Source organism: Mobula birostris, chromosome 22, assembly GCF_030028105.1.
Source record: "Mobula birostris isolate sMobBir1 chromosome 22, sMobBir1.hap1, whole genome shotgun sequence".
In the NCBI taxonomy this organism is placed as follows: domain Eukaryota; kingdom Metazoa; phylum Chordata; class Chondrichthyes; order Myliobatiformes; family Myliobatidae; genus Mobula; species Mobula birostris.
This window is the reverse complement of record NC_092391.1, coordinates 8,917,049-8,943,041: the sequence shown is the minus strand read 5'-3', so window position 1 is coordinate 8,943,041 and position 25,993 is coordinate 8,917,049. Positions and strand designations below refer to the sequence as shown.

At 41.4% G+C, this 25,993-nt stretch overlaps 1 protein-coding gene across 5 annotated transcripts in view; it reads left to right on the top strand.

Moving 5' to 3' along the window:
• mapkap1 (MAPK associated protein 1) overlaps positions 1-23,933 on the top strand; it is a 294,027-nt gene extending 270,094 nt beyond the window's left edge. For all 5 annotated transcript variants that reach the window (XM_072239930.1, XM_072239929.1, XM_072239932.1 and 2 more), the window contains one exon: positions 23,253-23,933. In XM_072239930.1, the coding sequence (XP_072096031.1) occupies positions 23,253-23,375 (123 nt within the window). In that variant the 3' untranslated portion in view covers positions 23,376-23,933. The remainder of the gene's footprint in view (positions 1-23,252) is intronic.
• The last annotated feature ends 2,060 nt before the right edge of the window (positions 23,934-25,993 follow it).

Here is a 25,993-nt window from a genome sequence, read left to right as displayed (position 1 = left end):
ATGATGTTTCCTATAGTGGGGGAGTCTAGGACCAGAGGGCTCAGCCTCAGCATTCAAGGATGTCTGTTTAGAACAGAGGTGAGGAGCAGTTCCTTTAGCCAGAAGGTGGTGAATCTGTGGAATTCATTACCACAAATGGCTGTGGAGACTATGTCAAGGGGTATATTTAAAGTGGAAGTTGATAGATCTATTAGTAAGGGCAACAAAGGTTACAGGGAGAAGGCAGGAGAATGGGTTGAGAGGGATAATAAATCAGCCATGACGGAATGGAGGCACAGATTTAATGGACCGAATGGTGTAATTCTGCTCCTATTTCTTATCAACATACACAGAATACTGGAGGAATTCAGCAGGCCAGGCAGCGTCTATGGAAAAAAGTACAGGCAGTGTTTTGGGCCAAGACCCTTCAGCAGGATGCTGCCTGGCCTGTTGAGTTCCTCCAGCATTTTGTGTGTGTGTGTTGCTTGGATTTCCAGCATCTGCATAATATCTCCCTATGTCTTAATGGTCTTGTGGTAACTGGAATTAAATGAAATTAGCAGAGTAAAACCGGCTGGTGCATTACCAGTTGAGAGTTTTTAAGTATTATCTTGGTGCAGAAATGTTGCAAATATTGAATCTGATGTAACAGTAACTTATTGCGGAAAGTAATTCTGCAGTACGAAAGTTTTGGTTCAAAAGAATGTTTTCTCATTAATCATAGTAAAATTTAGTAAGTTACATGAAACCAGTTCATTGAGAGCAGGTAAATGTAAAAGTTGCTGGATTTTACCTGGTGTCCAGACAATATACTTTGCACACTAATTTAGGGAGAAGTAGTTTAATTCAATTTGTTTTATGCAAAGCACCTTACTGCACCTCACTTCAGTAAAACTGTGTCAGTGTTACAGACAGAAGAACTTGCTGTTGACCACTGAAATACTTTGACCATTATTAACTTGTCATTTTTTTCTTGATTTTTTTTGGGTGAATACACAGTTTGTATTAGATACTTGCAGAGTTTATATATTCTGTAAGGCATTCCATTTGCAATTAAAATGTTAATGATATAGTGCTTCATTGAAGTGCTTTAACTTATTAAAATTAAAATCTGTTGTAAAAACATTAGTATCAAAACAGATGTAACACAGTTCAAATTGCATTTAGGTTTAAAGCGTATTTAATTTTAATCGCAAAAACGTACAAGTGAATAGAAAGGGAATGAATCGAAGATCATGACCATGTGCACCTAGTTCTTTAGTAACCTCAAGCAATTTTGAGCCCAGTTTAGGGGAAAAGCTTGAGCTGGTAACATGTCAGTTTGATTAAATACTTCTCTCGATAATTTTGTGATGTTAGTCCTTAAAGTTGATTTTCCTTTTCCCCCAATGGCACACTATCTTTAAGGTTCCCTGAAAATAACTTGCTGTTTTACTGAAGCTATAACTTGTGTGGCTTATGTAGAAAGGGAGCTGAGTTTGAAGCAGTGCACATTGTCGTAGCTGCTGGGAGTCAGCTTTTAACTTTCATTACAGCAGGTGCCACGTTAGCGTAGTGGTTAGTATGACACTATTACAGTTTGGGGCATTCCGAAGTTTGGAGTTCAGTCTCAGTGCAGTTTGTAAGGAGTTTGAACGTTTTCTCCGTAACTGTGTGGGTTTCCTTCGGGTGCTCTGGTTTCCTCCCACAGTCCAGAGGTGTACTGGTTAGTAGATTAATTGTCATTATAAATTGTCCTGTGATTAGGCTAGTGTGAAATAGGTAGATTGCGGGGCGGGCAACTCATTTACTAAAGATAATTGTGACTGTACTAAAGATAATTGTGACTGAGTATAGGAACACAAAATCATTGTAGATGTACTTAGATTCAGTGAAAAGCATGTCTTACATACTCTTCGTACAGATCAAATCATTACACAGTGCATTGAGCTGGAATAAGGTAAAACAGAAGCCATGTAGAATAAAATGCAAAGGCTATCCAAAAAGTCCAGAGCAGGAAAATGATAAAGTGTAAGATTATAATGGAGTAGATTGTGAGGACAAGAATCTGTATTATTGTACGAAAGGTCCGTTCAAGAGTCTGATAAAAGTGGGGTAGAAGATGTTCGTAAGCTGGTGGTACGTTCTTTCAGGATTTATATCTTCTGCTCGAATGGAGAGAGGAAAAACGAGAATGTGGCTGATAGTAAGTGAGCCATTGAAGTAAGAAACTAAAACAGAAAGTACTGGAAGCAGTCAGCAGGTGAGGCAGCACCTGTGAACCAAGAGACAGGATGGCATTTCAGGCTGAAACCCCCTCTGACTTGAAAGAGGCAAAAACAAGACGGTGTCAAGCTGCTGAGAATTCGGGGGAGGGATAATAGGGTGAGGGCCTGCTGAGTTCCTTCAGCATTTTGTGTGTGGTGATAGGGTGAGGTCAAGTTCACTGTGTGGGCATGGTTGTAGAGGATCATTTGGTCAGTGTGTTAACAGGGGTAGTCAGTAAGAGAAAATGAAGGCCACAGAGAATACGGGTACAACCTGAGTAACGTAAGAGCTGCAAGACAAGTTCAATGGGTGAGGCTCTGCGGACAGAGAAGGAATAACACCTGGTCATAAATGTTCAGTACCGATTGAGACAGAGAAAGTGAAGTTATGGAAACCGGAAGCTGCAGTATCAAATTCTGCAACTTGAGGAAACTTCCTTTCACTGCCTGAATCAGGATGGACCAGTGACATGACTTTGCTTTCTTGTTCAACACTATCTGACCCAGTGCTTTACATCTTTTATATTCTTTTGACTTTCGAACTATCCTCATTTCAAAATGTGGACAATGGGCCATGTTCTCTCTCGCAAACTGCCTTAATTAACCCATTGAGTATAAGGGCTTGTTTACGGTTTAACCACTGGGCCACCCTTGCCTTGCCCTAATCAGTAGTGTTCCCTTCAATCTGTTGATTTTCCCTCAACCCTCCCTGCAACTGGTAACTAACTTGTTTTCTCTCATTCCCAGTTTGGCAATGGTAATTGAACTGAAACGTTAACCCAGTTTCTTTCTGCAACCTGCTGTGTTTCCAGTATTTTCTTCGTTTATTTTAGATTTCTTTTATCTTTTATTCTTATGTATTGTAGAAGTGAAAGTTCATTTGTGAACCTGTAAATAGGAAGCATACTGATAAATTCAGAGTAACCCAGCTTGTCTTTGGCCCAACTGGTCCATGCAATCACAGCATCCTCACTGTTAATCCCAGTTCAGCCCATAACCCTCTGAGTTCCTTCCCTCTGTATTTATGATGTGTTACCTTTGTTGATCACGTGGGTATCTTTGTTATATTATAAAAATCAATGGATATGACATTAGTGCAGGAAAGTGTTGTGAAAGTAAGGACATCTTCGAAATGCAGTGCCTCAAAAAGGTGCCACTCATCATTAAGTCCCCTCCCCCCCAATCACCCAGAATATGCTATCTTCTCATTGCTACCATTAAGGAGAAGTTACAGGAGCCTGAACACCCATGCTCAGAGTTTTAGGAACAGCTTCTTCCCCACTGCCTTCAGATTTCTGAATGGACAATGAACCCATGTGCACTCCCTCAATATATTATTTTTGCTCTCTTTTTACACCACTTACTTGATTTAATTCTTATATATTATAAATTAGTATGTTTATGTATTGCAATGTATGCTTCCGCAAAACAACATATTTCACAACATACAGCAATGATATTAATTCTGATTCTGGTTTCGATCAGCCATTCCAGGTGGAATAGCTACATGGGCCTGAATGACTGACTCCTATCTCATCTTGTATATCTTATAATGTGAATTTTAAAAAAAGGTTTTGAGAAGTTAATGGGATTAAACATGAAAAACCTCCAGAATCTGATCACTGCATCATCAGGTTTTGACGGAGGTGATGTTACAGGTAGTGGATCGAGTTGTTCTTAACATCCAAGCTTCCATGTAATCACAAATGAATGCCACAGACTTCACTGTTCATGGAATCAGGGAAACTATAGCACAGGCAGCATCAATGGAAGTGAATAAACAGTGCTCAGAAAATAATTAGACAGCCCTGGACAGAGTCGCCATAAAATAGTGAAAGAAATGGTATTGAATAGGCAGCGTAGATAAAAATGAATGAGATCATGTGTTTAGACTTCCTATAAAGTACTGTACAAAAGATAATTAAACAGTCATACCATAGGTGATAAGATGTCGGTGTGAATTAAAAATAGAAAATAGGAGTCAGTGAGCCATTTTCAGGTTGAGAGGTTGTCGACTGTTGTGGAGATCAGTTTTGGGGCCCCAAGTGTTAACTGTCTGCATTAATTATTCAAGTTCATTGTTGACGCAAAGCTGGGTGACCATGTTGCCTGTAAGGAGGACGCATCAAGACTTCAGGAGAATCTAGACAAGTTATTGGGCAAGACCCTGGCAGATAAAATATAGTCCACATCAATATTGAACAGTATAGAAACATGCCTTTTGCCTTTCAAGACTACTGCCGGTTGTCTGCGTTAATTCCTTATCCCTCCAGCACGTCCTCATTCAGATACTTGTCCAAATGGTTAAAATTTAGATTTGGTTATTTACCAACACACAGAAAATGCTGGAGGAATTCCGCAGACCAGGCAGCATCTATGAAAAAGAGTACAGTTGATGTTTTGGGTCGAGACCCTTCATCAGGACTGAGATAGTCCTGATGAAGGGTCTCAGCAAGAAATGTTGACTGTACCTTTTTCCTTAGATGCTGTCTGGTCTGCTGAGTTCCTCCAGCATTTTCTGTGTGTGTATTGCTTGGATTTCCAGCATCTGCAGATCTTCTCTTGTCAGTTATTTATCACATGTACTTCAAACATTGGGTGGCAGGGCACCTCTACCAAAGGAGTTGTAAGACGCTCCTTTCTTCCGCTAGCCTGCAGGTCACTCTTGGACAATGTGTAGTAGCTTAGCCCTCACCCCTCCCAAAAAAAAAATCAGGGTAACATGAAGCCATGGGAGCAGGTGGTGGATGGTCATACGAGTGGCTGGTACATATCACAAGTCCTGGATGTGCAACTTAGACAACCTCTGAGGAGTATTGATAATGGCTGGGGGACACCCATCTTGTAGAGATACTGCCCAGAAGACAATGGCAAATCACTCCTGTAGAAATATTTGCCAAGAGCAATCGTGGTCATGGAAACAATGATTGCCCACATCATACAACATGGCACATAATGATAATGACATTAAACATACAGTGAAATGTGTCATTTGCATTAACACCCAACACAACCGAAGAATGGGTTGGGGGCAGCCAGCAAGTCCCCGCACATTCCAGTGCCGACATAGCCTGCCCTCAATGCAAAACAACACAACTAATAACAACAGCAATATATGGCCCTTTCCTCTCTCCCTCCCACCCACTCACACAAATAGAATGTCTCGTGTGTAACTGCTCTAGCTAGCCTGCTCTACCAGCTCTGGCAGTGCACTGCAGATACCAATTGTGTGTGAGTTTTGTTCTGTGTTCTTACCTCACAATTGCTAAAATATGGGTTCAATGGAAATGAGATTCATTGGCTGCACAAGGGATTAAGTAATCATCAGAAACTTAAGGATTGGTGTTAATGCTGGCTGTTTAATGGCAATATATTTATAAGGTTTAATTGTTGTAATTAAAGGGAACATCAAGATAAATATAATTAATACAAGTTCTCAAAAAATTCATTTATATTCAGATGTGTTAAAGATGTCTTAAAATAGGTTGCCAAAATGTTTCTGGTTTTGAAACAAAGATCATAGATGTTGCCTGACCTGCTGAGTTCCCCCAGCATTCCGTATGCGTTACTTTGGATTTCCAGCATCTGCAGAATCTCTTGTGTTCACAATAGCCATAGTGCTTTTTTAAATCAAAAGTATTACTCAAAATAACAGTCAGACACAGTAGTTACGCTGGGGATAGAAAAGAGCTGCTATTTATGAGCTGGGCTGGGTGTTTATAATTGATGCATCTGGATTAAACCTACTTCCCAGAATGTAGAAGAGAGAAGGTGAAATGGCCAGGATGACAAACATATCTGGACCAGATCCAATAAGATAGTTGGATTTCCTTCCCCAAAGGGCATTAGTGAACCAAAGAGGTTTTCAACAATAATCTAATGGAGAGGCAAGCTTTCTTCTTTTATAGTTCCAGATTTACATAAATCCATGAATTTAAGTTCTCCAGCTGTCATGGACGAATTTGAACTCAATGTCTCTGGATCAATAATCCTGAACTCTAGCTAATTTAACTTCTCAGAAAACAGAAAAAGATAAATAAAATTTAAAGAAACACACACAAAGATTTAAAGATCCTCCTTCCCCTTTCCATTTCAGTCCGGATGAAGGGCCTTGGCCCAAAACTTCCCTTCCATAGATGCTGCGTGACTTGCTGATTTCCTCCAGAATTTTGTGTGCATTGCCCTGATGCAAGGCTACTTCCCTGCAAAGTTGCCTCTGTCTACATGGTTCAACACCAGAGTCTTAAATATCTGGGAAGACAGTATGCATCAAAGCTGAGTTTATTGTTATATTAGAATTGGGGTTATTATCCCTGGCAGATTTCATAAAATTTGTTGTTTTGCAGCAGCAATACATTGTAAACATAATAGTTTTTAAAACTGTAAATTGCTATAAGAAATATATATTAAAAATAAATTAAGTAGTGCAAAATGAGAGCGAGAAAAATAGTGAGGTAGTGTACATGGGTTCACTTCCTATTCAGAAACGATGGCGGTGGGGAAGAAGCTGTTCCTGAAAGGTTGAGTGTGTGTCTTTAGACTTCTGTACCACCTCCCTGATGGTAGCAATGAGAAAAGGGCGTGTCCTGGGTGATGGAGGTCTTTAATGATGAATGCCTCCTTTTGGAGGTCTCCCTGATGCTTGGGAGGCTAGTGTCCATGATGGATCTGGCAGAGTTTATAACTTTCTGCAACTTTTTCTGATGCTGTGCAGTGGCCCCTCTGTACCAGGCGGTGATGGACAAGTATGTATGCAAATTTTGGAATATGGAGCAATAAACAAATGACGGGAGGAACATTGACTCCATATATATTGCCTAAGCTACTGAGATCTCCAGCAGTTTGCTTTTTGATTCAGGGAGTCGTGACGTGTGTTACCATTTATAGGGAAGGAGAATGAAGGAAAGTGACATGTTAAAATGAGACCCATTCATGTCGAATTGAGGTGGTTGGATATTTCGACAAAGTGAAACTACACAAAGATTGATTGGTATGGCTGTGCAAAAATGGAGAGAGTCAGCGAAATGATGACTATAAACCATCAGTCTGTCTGAAGCAGAAAAGAAAACTTTTGTTTCCAAATACGAAAGCCTCTCTTCAAACTAAATTACAAGGCTCAGAAGTCCTGCTTCCCACTTCAACTGGTCAATGCCTCTCAGCAGGGTAGGTGTGTTAATTGGTGAATCTGTAGAATCCATTTCCACAGACGGCTGAGGAGGCCTAATCAATGGGTATATTTAAACCGGAAGCTGTTATGTTCTTGATTAGTAAGGGTGTTAAAGATTGCAGGGAGAATGGGGTTGAGAGGGATAATAAATCACCCATGATTGAATGGTGAGCTAACTCAATGGGCTGAATGGCTTAATTCTGCTCCTTTGTCTTATGATCTTATGGTGTAATTCATTGTATGGGAAGTACCCATATTTGGCACTCATTTTAACCAAAAGTGAGCAATTTTAATGTTTTTACCCTCACTCTAGAACTATCACCACCCGCTCCCTCCACCAAGGCCCACACCTTGTCCAAGCCTGGCATTTCCTCAGGCAATCCTGCTGTGATCAGTTAATGACTGTGTGGGAAATTGCCATGTGTACAGTTCAGACTGGCTGTTCCGTGCTAGACTGCAATAAGCCAGGCATCCCAGTAAGTGATTCTGCTAGCAGCCTGACAGTAACATTGATTTTCCTAACCTGGTAATTTCTCCCCCTCCCTTTCTCTCTTTGTCCATTCTGGCTTCATTCTTGCCCCTTTTCCTCAGCCGCCTAGTACTTCCTCTGGTGCTGCTCCTTCTTCAGCCCTTTACCTCTCCCACCTATTCCAGCCCAGCTTCTCCCTTCATCTTACCCCAACCCAAACTTACCCACCTTCCCCCTCGCCTGGTCTCAACTATCCACTGCCAGCATGTACTCCTTCACTCCTCCCCCCACCCAACCTTCTTATTCTGGCTTCTACACCCTTCCCCTCCAGTCCTGATGAAGAGTCTCGGCCCGAAACGTCAACAGTTTATTTCTCTCCATAGACGCTGCCTGACCTGCTGAGTTCCTCCAGCATTTTGTGTGTGTTTCTCAACCTGACAAACAGCACTTGGATGCCCCTGCAATGCTTCAGTCCATTGTTTTGAATAAGTGATCTAATTACTTACTTCCTCTGTAATGCCTTCCAGAAACAAACAAGAAATAATCTGAGATAACCTTTGTTTTTTTCTCTTTTCATGAGGGATGACACTGTTCACATCTTGCTGCTCAGTTATTTTCATCCATGATTGATCACCTTGTGTCCTCCTCCATGTGTGGTCAGCTAATTGTATTTAACTGTTAGTTTACCAGACTAGCCTAAATAATCTTGCGAGTTCAGATCCCATCATGAAAGATAAGGACATGTAACTTAGTTACATTAAATAAATAAAATGGTTAAGTAAGCATTTCAATTTTTCTCCAACTGTAAGGAATACCCTGCAGTGCTTGTGAGTACAAAATAGGCTGACAATTTGCAGCAGCCATCAGTCAGAGAACCAACGCCAAGCCAATTTGATTCAAGAAATATATAAGGAAGTGGGTGAATGCACAAGCCTGACTGCTGTAAGACATAGGAGCAGAATTAGGCCATTCAGTCCATCGAATCTACTCTACTATTCCATCATGGCTAATTTATGATCTCTCTCAAGCCTATTCTCCTGCTTTCTCCCTTTAATCTTTGATGCCCTTACTAATTAAGAACCTATCAGCCTCCGCTTTCAATTGACTGCCTCCACCACAGTCTGTGGCAGTGAGTTCCACAGATTCACCACCTTCTGATTAAAGAAACTCCTCCTCATCTCTGTTCTAAAGGGACATCCTTCTATTCTGAGGCTGCACCTTCTGGTCCTCAACTCCCCCCACTCTTGGAAACATCCTCTCTGCATCTACTCTATCTCGGCCTGTCAATATTTGATAGGTTTCAGTGAAATCCCCCGTCACTATTCAGGACTTTTACAAAGATAGGTGTATAAAAAGGACCCAAAGGATCATTGGGGACCCGAGTCACCCCAACCCCAAACTATCCCAGCTGCTACCATCCGGGAAACGATACCGCAGCATAAAAGCCAGGACCAACAGGCTCCGGGACAGCTTCTTCCACCAGGCCATCAGACTGATCAATTAATTTCTATGTTATATTGACTGTCCTGTTGTACTTACTATTATACAAGTTACTATAAATTCTACATTGCACATTTAAATGGAGACGTAACGTAAAGATTTTTACTCAAGTATATAAGGATGTAAGTAATAAAGTCAATTGCATTCAGTTCAATGAAATCCTAAACTCCAGCGCCTGGAGCCATCAAATGCTCATCATATGCTAACCTTTTCATTCCTGGGATCATTCTTGTCAACCAGCTGTGGACCCCTGCAAAAGGCTGTGGTGACAAAAAACTTGAGATTTTCCATCTCTGGTGTGTACCTGCCAGTGGAACTTCGTCCAGCTTTCTGTTGTCTGCAGAAATTCAGAAAATATCCAGTCCCCAACAATCTAATCCCAATCATCAAACTTTTGGAAGGAGTTGTCAGCCGAGTTATCAGGCAGCATTTGTTTGTCAGTAACTCATTGATTGATGCTAATGCTGGGATCTGTCAAGATTGCTTGATTCCACTTCTCATTAAGCCTCGGTCCAACGATGGACCAAAAGCTGGTGTTGGATGCTGATGTTTTTGATCCTTGGTTCTTCAAAAGTCAAGATTGAGGCATAAAACTTGTTGCTCATGCGTGTTTATTAAGTGCAAGGAGAACAAAGGGATGGGGAAAGGAGAGTAACAAGAACAGAGCCTCGTTGTGAGAGAAGTGATGGGAGGAAAGGAACAAAAGGGAGAGAGCTGGAGTTAACACGCTTTGTTCTTCTTGTCAACCAGCTCTGGACCCTTGCAAAAGGCTGTGGTGACAAAAAATTTGAAATTTTCCCCGAAACGTCAACTGTACCTCCTCCTAGAGATGCTGCCTGGCCTGCTGCATTCCTCCAGCAACTTTTATGTGTGTTGCTTGTTCTTCTTTTAAGTTTTCTAACTCCATTGAATTTCCAAAGATAACTGGCATTCTATTCAAATTTTATAGGTAAGACTTAACCAAACAGATAACCTCCATTTTAAATAATGCAATACCCCAAAATGTTACAGAAGAAGACTAGGCAGCTCACTGAACAATTGCATATACAGTTGCAACAAAAAAGTGTGTGAACCCTTTGCAATTACCTGGTTTTCTGCATTAATTACTCATAAAATGTGGTCTGTAGACAAACACAATCTGCCTAAACCAATAACACACAAACAATTGTACTTGTCAATACTGAGTACACCATTTAAGCAATCATAGTCGCTGTTCAAAAAAAGTATGTGAACCTCTGGAGTAAAGCCTTCTAAAAGCTATTTGAAGTCAGGTGTTCCAATCAATGAGATGTGATTGGAGGTGTGGGTTGTAGAGATGCACTGTCCTATAAAAAAGACACAAAGTCAGGTTATGGACAGAGCCTCTTCTTTTCAAGAAAGATCTGTTTATGTGCACCATGCTTCGATCAAAACAACTTTTGAAGGACCTCAGAAGAAGAATTGTAGAAATGCACGAAGCTGGAAAAGGCTACAAAAGCATTTCTGAGGACCTAAGTGTTCATCAGACAACAGTAAGAAAAATCCTCTACAAATGGAGGAATTTTGTTGCTACTCTCCCTAGGAGTGGGTGTCCTGCAAAGATCACACCAAGAGCACAACATGCAATACTGAAGGAGGTGGAAAAAAACCCAAGGGTAACTGTAAAAGGCCTGCAGAAATTTCTACAAATTTTTGAAGTCTCTGTTCATTGCCCACTGTAAGAAAACCACTGAACAAGAATGGTATACATGGAAGGACATCACAGAGGAAACCACTGCTCTCCAAAAAAATCCACAATTGTTGCAAAAGGCCATCTGTTCTACAGTGCTTCTGGGACAATGTTCTGTGGACAGTTGAGACAAAAGTTGAACTATGTTTGGATGAAAAAAGGGCACTGCACACCAACACCAAAACTTCATCACAACTGTGGAGCATGATGGAAGGAGCTTCATAGCTTGGGGCTGCTTTACTGGCTCAGGGCCTGGACAGCTTGCAACATTGAGGGAACAGTGAGTTCAAAATTGCTTCAATACATTTTATAGGAGAATGGGAAGCTTAACAGAAGTTGGATGATGTAATAAGATAATGGTCTGAAACACAAGAGTCAATCAACAACAGAATGATTTTTTTTTAAATGTGTTGTGGAATGGCCAAATCAGAGTCTAGACCTTAACCCAGTTGAGATGCTGTGGCATGACCCGAAGAGGGCTGTGCATGCAAGGTATCCCAGAAATATTGATGAACTGTCTGGAGGAATAGTCTAACATTCCTCCTCACCATTGTGCAAGTCTGATCAACAGCTACAGGAAACACTTGGTGGAGCTTATTGCTGTGAAAGGAGGTTCTACCAGTTATTAAATACAAGAGTTCACATACTTTTTCCAGCCTGGACTGTGAATGATTAAACAATGTGTTCAATAAAAACATGAAAAGTACAATTGTTTGTGTTATTAGTTTAGGCAGATTATGTTTGTGCATTATTTTGACTTAGATGAAGATCGGACCACATTTTATGAGTAATTAATGGAGAAAACCAGTTAACTGCAAAGGATTCACAAACTTTCTTGCAACTGTACATACATAATTATATAAAAATACAACTGCAGACATCCCACCCTGCAAAAACTCATTTCAGGGAGGTAGCACCCCCCCCCCCCCCGCAACACCATATCCCCCCTCCCCCCGACCTCCAAGGGTGTATGTAATACTTTGTTTAGTGATTTTGTCTAATCTGTAAACCAAGTTGGGTATCTGCAGCAAATGTGACATTAAAATATGTACTTATATTATCATGTTTATTCTATTACAACTTTAAGCAAGTCTACAGGGAGTTTGGCCTCATCACATAGGACATCAATAGCGTAGCTCCTTAGCAGCTAGCCAACTAGTTTAAATAACGTTAGCTATGCTGTAATGACACCTGTTAAACTCACCTCAACATGTCTTTTACATTTTAACCCACCATGGGCAATAGAAAAGTCATTGTTGCAAACAGTGCAGCGAGCAACACTGTCATTATTTTTGAGGTCGACTGTAAAGCCCGCCCACAGAGAAAACTGATAGGTCTACTTAGCAGGGGTCCCCAACATTTTTTGCACCGCAGACCGGCTTAATATTGACAATATTCTTGCGGACCGGCCAACCGGGGGCAGGGGTGTTAATCACCACCGGAATATAGATGATAAGTCAATAGCATCATAACATTTTAAGTAACGTTTGGATATTAAACACACAGCGCATATTTTCCCCGTATGAACATATAAAATCATTGCAACACTCCAATATCGCTGAATCAGTGGGAGCCCTGGGCTTGTTTTCCTGCAACAAGACGGTCCTATCGAGGGGTGATGGGAGACAGCGATACTCGAAGGAGGTTCCAGTCTATTCTGCAATTTAGTTTTCGTTGCATTCATTGTGGAAAGCTCCGCTTCACAGCGATATGATGTTGGAAATGGAAGCAATGTTTTCAGTAATGTCGTGGCTATCTCAGGATACTTAGCCTTGACTTTGATCCAGAATGCCAGCAGAGATGTTATGTCAAACATCAGCCTGCCGTCATTTGCAAGCTCGAGGAGTTGATCTCCTTCCTGCGCTGACATGGATGACGCATGTGTAATGACTTCGCGTGCGTTCAAGCTCAACAGTGCGTGACAGGGAATGAGGAAAGGTGCAAATAACTCATATCGTTTCATATCGGCAAATCATATTATTTCCTCACGGCCTGGTAGTTGGGGACCAATCTAAGCACGAAGCGAGACCAATCAGGATGCTCCCTCTCCTTCTCAAAAAAATCTGCTTCCGGGATATTGTATATAATTTCCGGGCGTCAGGGAGCCACTATTGATATGCGGGAGACTCCCGGATCTTCCGGGAGAGGTGAGATGCCTGAAACTGCAAATGAAGTAACAATTATAGTGTAATCCAACACCGGATTGCAGAAATGAGTTGTGACTGACTGTTCTTAATGTCAAGGCCGCTTTAACCAGAATGTGGTACATAAGTGGAGAGGATGTTTCCGACGGTGGGGAAGTCTGGGATCAGAGTGCACAGCCTCAGAATAGAAGTATGTTCCTTTAGACAGAGATAAGGAATTTCTTTAGCCAGAGGGTGGTGAATCTGTGTAATTCACTGCCACAGCTGGCTCTGGAGGCCAAGTCGGTGGGGGTATATTTAAAGCAGAGACTGACAGATTCTTGATTCATCAGGGCATCAAAGGTTATGGGCGAAGTCAGGAGAGCGGGTTGAAAAGGAAAATAAATCAGCCGTGATCAAATAGTGGAGCAGACTTGATGGGCTGAATGACCTAATTCTGCTCCTATGGCTTATGGTAAGAGCCCTACTTAAAGCTGAAGTGATTGGGATAAAATCGCCACTGGACAGATGCACATAGCAAAGAGGAAGGAGGTTCTAATTAATAAAACTCAGTTTCCTGTACCCCAAAATGAGGTTGTAGAAGGTCCTCAGAGTAATGCTCCAAGCTCAAGTGTTCTGAGCTGCTTCATCAATGACCTTCCCTCCATTTTAAAAGTCAAAGTGCCGGTGTTCACTAAGGACTGCATCCATCACCACTCGGGTAATGAATGAGTCTTTGCAAGCATGCAGCTATAACCTGGTCAGCATTCAGACTTGAGCTGAGAACTGAAAAGCAGTGTTTGTGTTGCACAAGTGCCAGCCAATGGCTAATCCAACATAAGAGTCTGAACACTTGGTCTGGAATGACCATGTCAATACTGTCTTTGAGCCTCTTGCCCTCAACATCCTAACAAAAGATTAAATATTAGCTTAATTTGTAACATGTGCATTGAAACACACAGTGAAATGTGTCATTTGTGTCGTTGATCAGCACAGTCCTAATATGTGCTGGGGACAGTCGCAAGTGTCGCCATGTGTGAGAATTTGCTTCCACAGAAGCAAGAACTGCTGTTTGACTTAGCTGGTTTTCAGCCAGTTCAGTAACATATCAGATCAGACTGAGTGGGTGCACTGCATCTAGCATTATTGGGTCCTTCTCTCCTCTCCTGTTGGCCACACCATAAGCCATGATAATCCACAACTTTTCACTACCAGCCATCTCCCAAACCTTTCCCTGACCTTATACTCTCAATAGCAATGGTAAAGAGCTTGGGGTGGTCTTTACCTCAAGATGAGGTAGTCTGTTTTGTTGCTGTTGTTAGTACCCTCTACCCTTCCACTGTCTGCAATCTCTGCATCTCGGGTTTCTTTCCTATTTGGACATATCCTCCCCCAAGTATCTGTTTTTGTGATGCCCTCCCTCTAATTTCCATTCAGCTAATCGCCATGCATTTTCCTGGTCTCCAGATAAGCAGATATCACAAATAGTTCTCTTCCCAGAGATTTTCTGTCCAGAACTTTCAAGAGTGCCTTCATTATCCCTTGTCCCTCCAAGAAGAAGGCTACCCTCAGCTGTTGTGTGGCTTATAAGGGACTACTCACACTCCAATCTCTTGCCTACTATCACAGAGCAAGAGTCAACCTTGAAGGACTGACACTAGACGTGAACACAGATAACTGCTTAATGCATTCAGGCCTCAGACCCCAAGAAGCCAAACTGAAAACGTTCTGTAGAATAAAATTAACTCCAATGAAAGTTGTCTTTGGTTTCTTGCAGCCAAAGATTGATTTGCAGAATCACATCTGAGATGTGCGATGGAACTATAAATCATTTTGTTTAATCACCTCAGTTTTGTGTTTTAAAATGTATGATAACGGAAAGTCTACCCTGCCTAATTTTCCTTCCATTTCTTTAGTTGGATTTGGTCCTTTCTAAGTACAGGATGCTTTCAGATTAGTGAACTGACCTCCAGCAGGGACACCTTAAATCACCTTAAATTCTTCGATGTCAGCATCTCTGAAGATCTACACTAGGCCCAACATAATGATGAATTCTGAAGAGGGCACGCTGGCGGCTTATATCATTAAGAGTTTGAGGAGATTTGGAATATCACCAAACAGTAACAAATTTCTACAGATGTACCATGGAAAGCATTCTAGCTGGTTGCATCACCATCTGGTATGGAGGGAAAAAAGCTGTAGAGGTTTGTAAACTCAGCCACCTCCGTCATGGGCACTAGCCTCCCCAGCATTGAGTTCATCTTCAAAAGGCAATGCCTTAAAAAGGTGGCATCCATCGTTAAGAAACCCCATGCCCTCTTTCTCATTACTGCCAGCAGGAAGGGAGGTACAGGAGCCTGAAGAGAGATGCCCAAGATTTTAGGAACAGTTTTTTCCCTTCCATCTTTGGATTTCAGAATGGACAATGAACCCCTGAACATTACTTCAATATTTTTGTTCTTTTGTACTACTTTTATGTACATAGCACAATACATAAAATATACTATAATTTATAAACTATGGTATATTTTATGTATTGTGCTGTATTTCTGTTGCAAGACAACAAATTTCATGACATGTCAGTACATGCTGAGTACCCCTTATACAAAATTCCAAAATCCCAAAATCCGAATTTCTTTTTGAACGCTGGCATGATGTCACAAATGGAAAGTTGAACAAGACACTGGAAGGTTCCCAGAAGATGCATAGGTCACTGCGCAGCGCACATTGTTCTGAGAAGTGACCTCACATGTGTAATGAAGAGAAGTTAATGAAAAATAGAAAAACACTTCATAAGGCAAAAACTGAAGATCTCGATCGTGTATTGTCAGCATCAGGGTGAATATATACCACCTAATGGTTTGCTGACCATGACACAAGCAAAGATCTATCATGACGAACTGAAAATTGAAGGCAAATGTGAATATTCAGCAGCTGGTTGCAGAAATTTAAAAGACACGGCGTTATATTTTGTAAATGTTTGCTGATCGCAAAAATCTAACACCAGAACAAACTTGTGATGCTGATTGTTTTTATACCTTACATAAATCCTAAAAAGAGTAAAATACAAATACAGTGTACTGTAACCTTTTAATCAAATCACAGCATCATAGGTGGAGACTGAAAGCCTGCCGCTGTTTGTTGTTGTTCAACAGCTGATTCGGGTATTCTCCCGATGCTGCTGAGCTGCCTTTGTTACTCTGCACACATATTTTCACTATATTAATGGTATGTGATCAGTTTTACTGTTAAGTACATAATGTGATGAACAAATGTAAAGCAGAGACTGCTTGCTGGTAGCACATACAGTTCTGTACAAAAGTCACAAGGCACATACATATAGCTCGGGTAGCTAAGACCTTTGCACGGTACTGTATTTCAATGTGGAGTGGAGAGCAAGTTTGTAAACCTGGTAGTCTGGTGGGGCAGGAGAAATAGGTGAAAGATGAGAAGTGCCAGGTGACACAGGTACAGACATGCCCAGCCCTGAGACACCAGGTGGGGTCATCTGCTTTCAATTAATTGGTTTAATGATCATAACAGAATGTCCCTCTGGTGCTTCCCACTCCCTCCTTTCTCCCTTCCCCTTTTCCCAACCATGATTCCCATCTCCCCGCCCCCTTCCTACTCCCAGCCCCCAAAAGAGACCCATATCAGAGTCAGGTTTATCATCACTCGCATATGTCATTAAATTTGTTTTTTTATGGCAGCAGTACAGTGCAATACATAAAATTACTACAGTACTCTGCAAAAGTCTAGACACCCTAGATATATATGCATTCCCAAGACTTTTGCACAGTACTGTCAGTCAGAAATGATGGCAATTCCAAGCGATCTTATTATATATTCCAAAATCCAAAAATAAAATGAATCACTTCTGGCCTTCAGCATTTCAAATAAGAGGTGTTCAACCTGTAATAATAAACCTGATTCTGATTCTTCTAAATCAACAGCCCACCTTCAAGTAGGCTGTGGAGATGCTTGAGTCACCTTGAGTAATTTCATCTATCAGTTCAGTCCTTCCAGATCTCCACCAAAGAACTGTATTATGTTAGCAACACAATTCTGCATATCTTCAAAAGGCTGATGCTTCCTTCATGATTGTTGGTTTTAATATGCTTATTTAAGACTAGTAATCAAACTGCTGGGAATTTATATGACAATCAAGCCAATTAGAAAATAGTAACAAAAAGTTATTTGAACCACTTTTCTAATTCTCTAATTCCCATCTAAGTGCTAAGCAGCACAAATGCTGTACTTCCCATTCAGAGAAAAGCTAGCTGATCTCAGTTTTTAAAGACATGAAGTGTGAACCATGTTGATACATTTAGAAATACTATGCTTTAATGCCAAAGAAAAAACAATATCGTCATGTCTTATAGGGAAGGTTGAGAGAGTTAGCTGTTCTCTTTGGAGTGGTGGACTGGAGGGGTACAAGATGATAAGAGGCATGTACAGAGTGGATAGCCAGAGACATTTTCCCCCTGCAGAAGTAGCTAATAGGAAGGGGTATAATTTTAAGGTGACTGGGGGAAAGTATAGGGGATGCCAAAAATAGGTTTTTTAAACAGAATGATCCTTGTGTGGAATGCCCTGCGGGAGTAATGGAAGCAGATACTTTAGGAACATTTAACACTCTTAGATAGGCACTGGATGAAAGAAAACTGGAGGACTATGTAGAAAGGGAATGGTTAGGTTGATCTTAGAGTAGGTTAAAAGATGGATAACATATTGTGGGCAGAAAGGCCTGGATTGTGCTGCATGGTTTTGTGTTTCTTGCACGCCAACATATTTAGGCAAAGTACTCATTTTGTGAGTTGAAGTGGAGGGAATAATTTCTCAACCAGTTGGTACAATTGAAGCCAACTTTTATAGGAATACATTAAAGATAACAGGACCCAAGAGGGACAGTAGTGTTACTTGTGACAGAACATTTCAGAGATCCAGAAGTTACGTCCTTGCTGAACAATCAGAAAGCTTTGCAAGTACCAATTTAATCAGAGTGGTGCTGAGGGGAAGGAAAGTGACATGATTTGGCCTTAAGGGAGTTCAGATTGCTTCTGTTTCAAAGGGATTTTGCCTTTCTCAGCGCAGAGTTTTGAAAGGTAAGTTTGAGGAGAAGCAGGTTCTGAGCAACACAAAATGCTGTAGGATCTCAGCAGGCTGGGCAGCATCTATGGAGAGGAATAAACAGAACTGATGAAGGGTCTTGGCCTGAACCGTCGACTGATATCCCTCTCAGTAGATGCTGCCTGACTTGAATTCCTCCAGCATTTTGTGTGTGTTACATGTGGGAACTTGGCAGCCAGTAGAGATTCTTGGCTTGTCGCGTCACAGGATGATTAGTTCTAGCAACGAGTAAAGTAAAACTGTCTGATGTATCTTAAAACCTTACCATCTGCTCATGGCCCCCATCACATTTTTGTATTTTTCATCACCGCTTTGATTCCTTAAGGATGTCATAACCAAGTGGGATAATGTGGATAAGCTCCCACTACCTTTTAAATGTTCCCAATGGCATGCATCTCAAATAGCCTCTGACAACAAAGTCCAGCTCTTTTGGCCTTCACGTGTGGCTTAGCTAGTAAGCTCTGTGGAACTGTTCCTACTGACAGGAGAAAGGGCAAAGGTGGGTTACTGACTCCTTAAAACCAGCCACTTTGGGCAGATGGTGCTCATCAGTTGTGGTTGGCAGTTCATCTTGGAGAAGGAAATTGGGTCTCAACCCTCTGCTGCTTTACAGCTATACACACTTATGGGAGGTTTTGGGAGTAAACCACAAGGGAAGAATTTGGAGCTGGAGTCCCTAAGGCAGTCCTACGTTGAGTTCAACGGTGACTGGCAACTCCTGCGACGCCACTGGTGCCAAACTGTATCGGTTTCTGCCGTTTCTTTGAACTCACCAGCTTCTCACAGCTCTCCATGTCGTACTGCTCTGGCTTGCATGTCACATTGACAGCTGCGACGCAACGTCCACGGTCAACCCCAACCAACGGAGGCCTCGAGACGTCACCATTTTATTTCATGAGCATTGATTTTCCTGAGCCCAGCAGTCATTGTGAGCTACATCAGGGACATGTCCAATTGACTCAAACATTAGCAAGTTAACTGTCTCAATCACTCTTGCTAGTCCAAACTAAGGTTTTATTAGCCATGAAAAAAAATATTCCACATCATTTGAAGCTATCAGCTTTAAAATTTAACGACTATGAAGAACCAGCAGTACATAAAACTGTTCAGGTTTTAAGCTGCCAAATCTTTTCAGTGAACCAACTGATGCTAAGCCAAAGGGCTTTTTGCATTTTGATTTTTACATTAACCTTCCATTAAAAATTATCACGGCTATCATCACAAAGTATCGTGGCCAATAAATTAGCATTTTATGAGACATGTAAAACAAGTATTTACGATTTGCTAATGTGACTGTCTTTCATGCTGAATCAGTTTCTGTGTCACTTCTATTCACTGCACTCCACCTTTTTAGTCTGTTTGTGGGATTTGCCGCGAGGCTTTTATATAGTCACTTCTAAACTAACAGTGCTGGCATTTTGTTCTGCACGGTGAAGCAGCTCACAGGGATAACCTATTAAATGGAGATGCTTGTTTAAAATAATTTCCATCCTCAGTCACCTTGATTCAAAGTTGAGGCTGAGATCTGTAGTTTCATTCCTGTCTAAATTAGTTCATGGCCATGTGCTAAAGGTTAACTAATTCTTCACCATAGAAGAGCAAAATAGAGCTTAAACATTCAAAGTTCGAAGCAAATTTATTGTCAAAATATGTATATGTCACCATATACTACTGTGAGGTTCATTTCCTTACAGGCATTCACAGTAGAACAAAGAAATGAATTGAATTGACTTTATTACTTACATCCTTCATATACATGAGTAAAAATCTGTACGTTACATCTCTGTCTAAATGTGCAATGTGCAATTTATAGTAAATAATATATACAACAGGACGGTCAATTTAACATAGAAATACAATTGTGTCAGCATGAATTAATCAGTCTGATGGCCTGATGGAAGAAGCTGTCCCGGAGACTGTTGGTCCTGGCTTTTATGCTATGGTACCATTTCCTGGATGGTAGCAGCTGGAACAGTTTGTGGTTGGGGTGACTTGGGTCCCCAATGATCCTTCAGGCCCTTTTTACACACCTGTCTTTGTAAATGTCCTAAATAGTGGGAAGTTCATATCTACAGATGTGCTGGGCTGTCCATACCACTCTCTGCAGAGTTCTGTGATTGAGGGAAGTACAGTTCTCATACCAGGCAGTGATGCAGCCAGTCAGGATGCTCTCAGTTGTGCCCCTATATAACAGAATCAATGCAAAAATACACACAAAGGTTGATAAACAACAAATGTGCAAAAGAAGAAGACTATCTGTGCAAATAGAGAAAATAATAATAATAAATATATAAATAATTTGTAAAGCCCTTGAAAATGAGTCCATATTTTGTGGATTCAGTTCAGTGTTGAGATGAGTGAAATTATCCTCACTGTTTCAGGACCCTGATGGCTGTAGGGTAATAACTGTTCCTGAACCTGGTGGTGTGGAACCCAAGTCCTGTACCTCCGGCCCGATGGCAGCACAAGAAGAGAGCATAGCCGGGATGGTGTGGGTCCATGATGTGGATGCTTTCTTGTGAAAGCACGCCTTGTAGATGTGTTTAATGTTGGGAGGGGCTTTGACTGTGCTCGACTGGGCTATATTCTGCACTTTTCGAAGACTTGTCCATTCCTGGGCATTGGTGTTTCCTTACCAGGTTGTAATGCAGCCAGTCAGGATACTCTGCACTGTGCATTCATGGAAGTTTGTCAGAGCTTTAGATGACATGCTGAATCTGCACCAACTTCTAAGAAAGTAAACATACAAGATCTTGAGAGGTCTTGACAGGATGGATGTTGAGAGGATCTTTCCCTTGTGTAGCAGAATCTAAGTGTTGTCTACCTAAGATGGATTGAGGCACAATTTTTTCTTGAAGGATGACTCTTTGTGATTCTCTACAGCACTGTGCACACACAGTCCTTGAAAAATTGTAATGCAGTGGTAGAAAGGTCTTGATAAACAAGGGGGAGAAAGGTGACTGCAGGAATATGGAATTTACAATCAGATCAACCTATTGAACGGCCAGACTGGCTGGAGAAGCGGATTCATCTTATCCTGCACCTAATTTAAATGTTTGTGTGAAAAGTATCTTCAATTTTAAATGTTTCCTGTGTCTCACAGATCTGAACTATGTATAAAGTGCTTTCATTGAAATTCAAGTACTATTTGGAAGAGTTCTGTCTGTGAAAAATGCACAAAGCATACATTATAATTCTATTCTGGTAGAATTTCATTGATAAGAGATTTATTTTAATATACATAGAACATTTTTGCGACCTAAACTTCTAATATAAACTTCCTTTGTACAAATTATACAACTTCAACCTGTAAAATTTTGTTGACTGCAGCTTATGTTTAATTTAAATTTACCATTGAATGTTGAAATAACCGAATTATTGTTCATCAAATGTTTTTCCAAACATCTTTAGGTGGTAGTGTGATTTTAAAATTTATTGTATTTATTGAGAGGTACAGGTCCTTAACAGCCCAACGAGCCACACTGCCCAGCAACCCACCTACTTTCCCTGAGCCTACTTACAAGAACAATTTACAATGACCAGTTATCCTATTAACCGGCACATTTTTAGACAGTGGGAGGAAACCAGAGCACCCAGAGGAATCCCACATGGTCACAGGGAGAATGGCCAAGCTCCTTACAGATGGTGCCTAAATTGAACTCTGAACTCCGGAACATCCCAAACCACAATAGTGCCGCGCTAACATGGCGCCCAAACCATGGCGTGTTCCAATAGGGCTGCAGCCAATTGTAAATGACCATCTGCAGTTGAGCCAAGATCAGTTTTAAACATGGATGGGTTGTCAGCCTCTGCTTGAGCAAGAAAATTAGAATCTCCTAATGCTGTAAATGATTAATCAAGAGCCTCAAGGTAATGTTGCAGATTAGTCTACACTTGGAATATTCTGTTTAGCTCTGGTCACCTCATTCTAGTAACAATGTGCAACCTTTGAATAGGGTGCCAAGGAGATTCACCAGGATGCTTCCATGTTAGGAGAGCATGTCTTATGAGGATAGGTTGAGTGAGCTAGGGCTTATCTTATCAGAGTGAAAGATACTCAGAGGCAACTTGACAGAGGTGTAAATAAAGTAGGAAGCCAGGAACTATTTCCCTGGGTGGAAATGGCTAATATGTTTGTTCGTTATGTGCTGTGTTGTATGACGTGGGTGATCATGCTCTTTCCATAGCCATGATAGTTCTTGGCAAATTTTTCTACGGAAGTGTTTTACCATTGTCTTTTCCTGGGCAGTGTCTTTACAAGACAGGTGACCCCAGCCATTATCACTATTCTTCAGAGATTGTTTGCCTGGTGTCAGTGGTCACACAACCAAAACTTGTGATATGCACCAGCTGCTAGTACAACCATCCACCATCTGCTCCAATGGCTTTACGTGACCCTGATCGGGGGAAGGATAAGCAGGTTACCCAAGGGTGACCTGGAGGCTAGCAGAGGGAGGAGTGCCTTACACCTCCTTGGGTGGAGACGTATCTCCGCCTCGTCACCCAGGCTAGTATCAGGGGGCATAATTTTAAAGTGATTGGAGCAAAGTATGGGGGGGGTGGATGTCAGGGCTAAGATTTTTGTGCAGAGTGGTGGCTGCATGGAATGCCCTGCCTGGGGTGGTGGTGGTGCAGGCAAATGTACGAGTTTCGAAGAGTAGGTTAAAAGGTTGGTACAACATGGGCACCAGAGGGCCTGTACTGTGCAGAAGTGTTCTATGTTCTACGTTTGATTGGGACCAAGTTCCAAATCATTCTTGAAAATTTGTTTGAATGTCGTGGAGCAAGCCAGCACAGAAATGGGCCTTTGACCCATCAAGTCCGTGCCAGCCAAATGGTACCTGAAGTGTGCTTAACAATGTTACTGATTTTCTTTCATCTTACCCAACTGCCAAAATAATTGTACTTCTGTGTTTCTGCTTGTTGCTAGATAAACTACATTTTGGAATCCAGAGCAAGTTCGGCACGAGCAGACTACCAGGCTCAAAAGCAACGAAAACTTAGCAGAAGAACAAGCTTCAGTTTTCAAAAGGACAAAAAATCGGGCCAGTAGTAAAGAGTCGAGACAATTCTGCTGAGTGAGAGAAGGTCCACACTCCTACAGTATTATAGGTGGGAGATAGGACCATGCAGTTGTAACTATACAGGCTGCCAAGAACAGAGCACAGCAAAAGAAACTGATTAAAATTTAGGAGACACTGAGATCTCTTGCTACTCGCGTGTTCAAAGGATCCTCCGCTTCCTAATTAGGATGCAGGCTTTCCTTCAATATTCTTCCTCGTAACAAGCAGCCATATCAGAGAAAAATGCAAGTGGCTCGTTTTGCTTCCCTGTGTTTTGATTCATGGGGAGAATCCACATATATAATCACCCAAGGATTATGGATACAATAAGTTGCACTGTCAGACAAGTGACTTCACACAGGTGTTGTAGCTTGTCACTTGATCAAAGATGAAAGTTAATCATGTTGGGACAAAACCATGAAATTTCCTTTTCTGATTCCTTAAAAAATACAATTACTGGATAAGTAGTTTAACAGTTTTTTTCTTAACAGCTGAATAATAGATTTTTTATGACCTCTGGAAGAAATAAACATTAGTTTTTACTGTGACCTGTAAATGTTCCTGCATTGTACCTGCTAACTATAATATAATGACAAAGCACTGTGTAAAAAGAAAAAAAATAGCTGGTATTATTTCAATCTGTCATTTCAGACAGTATGGGAATGTATAATATGTTTAAAAACATTTTCTTCCTGGCAAAAATGTATAAAAACCTGCGGTTTCCAAACACTGTTAGCATTTAGTTGAAATATTCTTTATCAACAAGTTCGCAATGTAAATTTAAAACAAGCTCATATTTACAGGATTCTCCAAGAACAGCTGCTGATTCAGACAATTTTACTTTCCGTTTTCCTGTGTTCTGGACTCTCATTCAGTCCCCAAACTGAAGATTTGTTCACATCAGCCATTTCCCTGGAGCAGTTTAATAAAGTCAACCACTGTAAACATCTCCACAGCATTCAGAAACCACTTAAACAAAATGAGTTAAAAGCTTGAAGTTCTCAAATGAATTGTGCAAACTCCCTTTCGATCGTCACACTGATATCAAATTGATATTGGTGAGATTGAAGTCTGCCTCCTGATTCCTGCTTTAACAAGATGCTCCACTCTGCCTGCCAGTCAATGGCATCAACCTGGGAGTGTGCAGCCATCTTTGGTTGCTGATCTGTCCTTCCAGGTCCTGCCTCCACTCCTGTAGATGCTTACTCTGGCTAATGTCACCACTTTTGGGATCAATTTACTTAGGAGGGAAAAAAGGCAACTTTTCAAACTTTCCTCCACACTTAAGAAAATCAAATAACTGCACATGTTAGAAATCTTAAAGCAGGAACACTCAACAGGACGAGCAGCAGCTGTGGAGGGAGAAACAGGTAACTTGTCTGATTCAGGATCCAGGAAGAGAAAAATTTGCAAGTCCCTTTTCAAATTCTGATGAAGGGTGTCATCTGAAGTGTTAATTATTTCTAATTCTACGGATGCTGCCTCGCCTGCTGAGTGCTTCTGTTTCTGTGTGCTCCATCTATTTGATCCTGGACAGGAGAGTGATCCTCTAACTATTGTACTCTGTTGTCTCCCACCCAGCAACTTCTCAATCCCAGTTGCCCTGCACCTTCAACCTCATTTGAAGAAAAGGAAGAATAGCTTTTACATGTCACATGTACATTGAAGCGTGCAGTGAAATGCAGCGAGGAATGGGCTGGGCAGCCCACAAACATCACTGTGTTTCTGGCACCAGCATAATATTCGCACAACTTACTGATCCTAATCTGCATGTTCGTGGAATGTGGGAGGAAACCTATGTGGTCGCGAAGAGAACGTACGGACTTCTCACAGACAGCGGCAGGAATCAAACCCCAATCTTAAAGCTGGGTCTGTTATAGTGTTACACTAACGGCTGCACTCCTGCGCTCCCCTCTTTGCATTTTGCTGTCTTTAGCTCTAGATTTTCCTTGCACTCATGCACTCTGACCTTCCTGTTGTTGTTTCCCATTATAACACATAGGGGCAGAACTTTTTACTTTCAGCCAAGTCCAGGCGGACCATTATTCCAGTTGCACGAGGTCAAGTGGCTGGTGGGTGAGAATTCTTGCCACCAATGCTCTTCAAGCAAGGTAATCTGCCATCCTCATGCAAACTCCAGACAGCACTAGAGCAGCTGGTTCTCAGCTCTTCAAGGGTCAACAAGGGATTGCAAGCACTGATGTGAGTAAACAAGAACCTTCCCATTTCCCCAAGAACCAATGGTATCTAGACTTGCTCTCTCCCTCTCCATTAGCGCCTTTACCTCTGGTTCCTATCTCTGCTGTTCATCCACCTTCCTTTGGGATCTGGGTTGGTATGTAGAACGGTACAGCATGGTGTAGTCCCTTCAGCCTGAGATATTGTGCTGATCTTCTAACCTACACTAAGATAAATCTAACCCTTCCCTCCCACATAACCCTCCACTTTTATTTCATGCACGTGCCTATCTAGGAGTCTCTTAAATGTCTCTAATGTACTGCCTCTACCACCACTCGTGGCTGCACTTTCCACACCCCCACCACTGTAAAATACAACCTACCTCTGATATCCCCCCCACCATACTTTCCTTCAATCACCTTAAAACTAT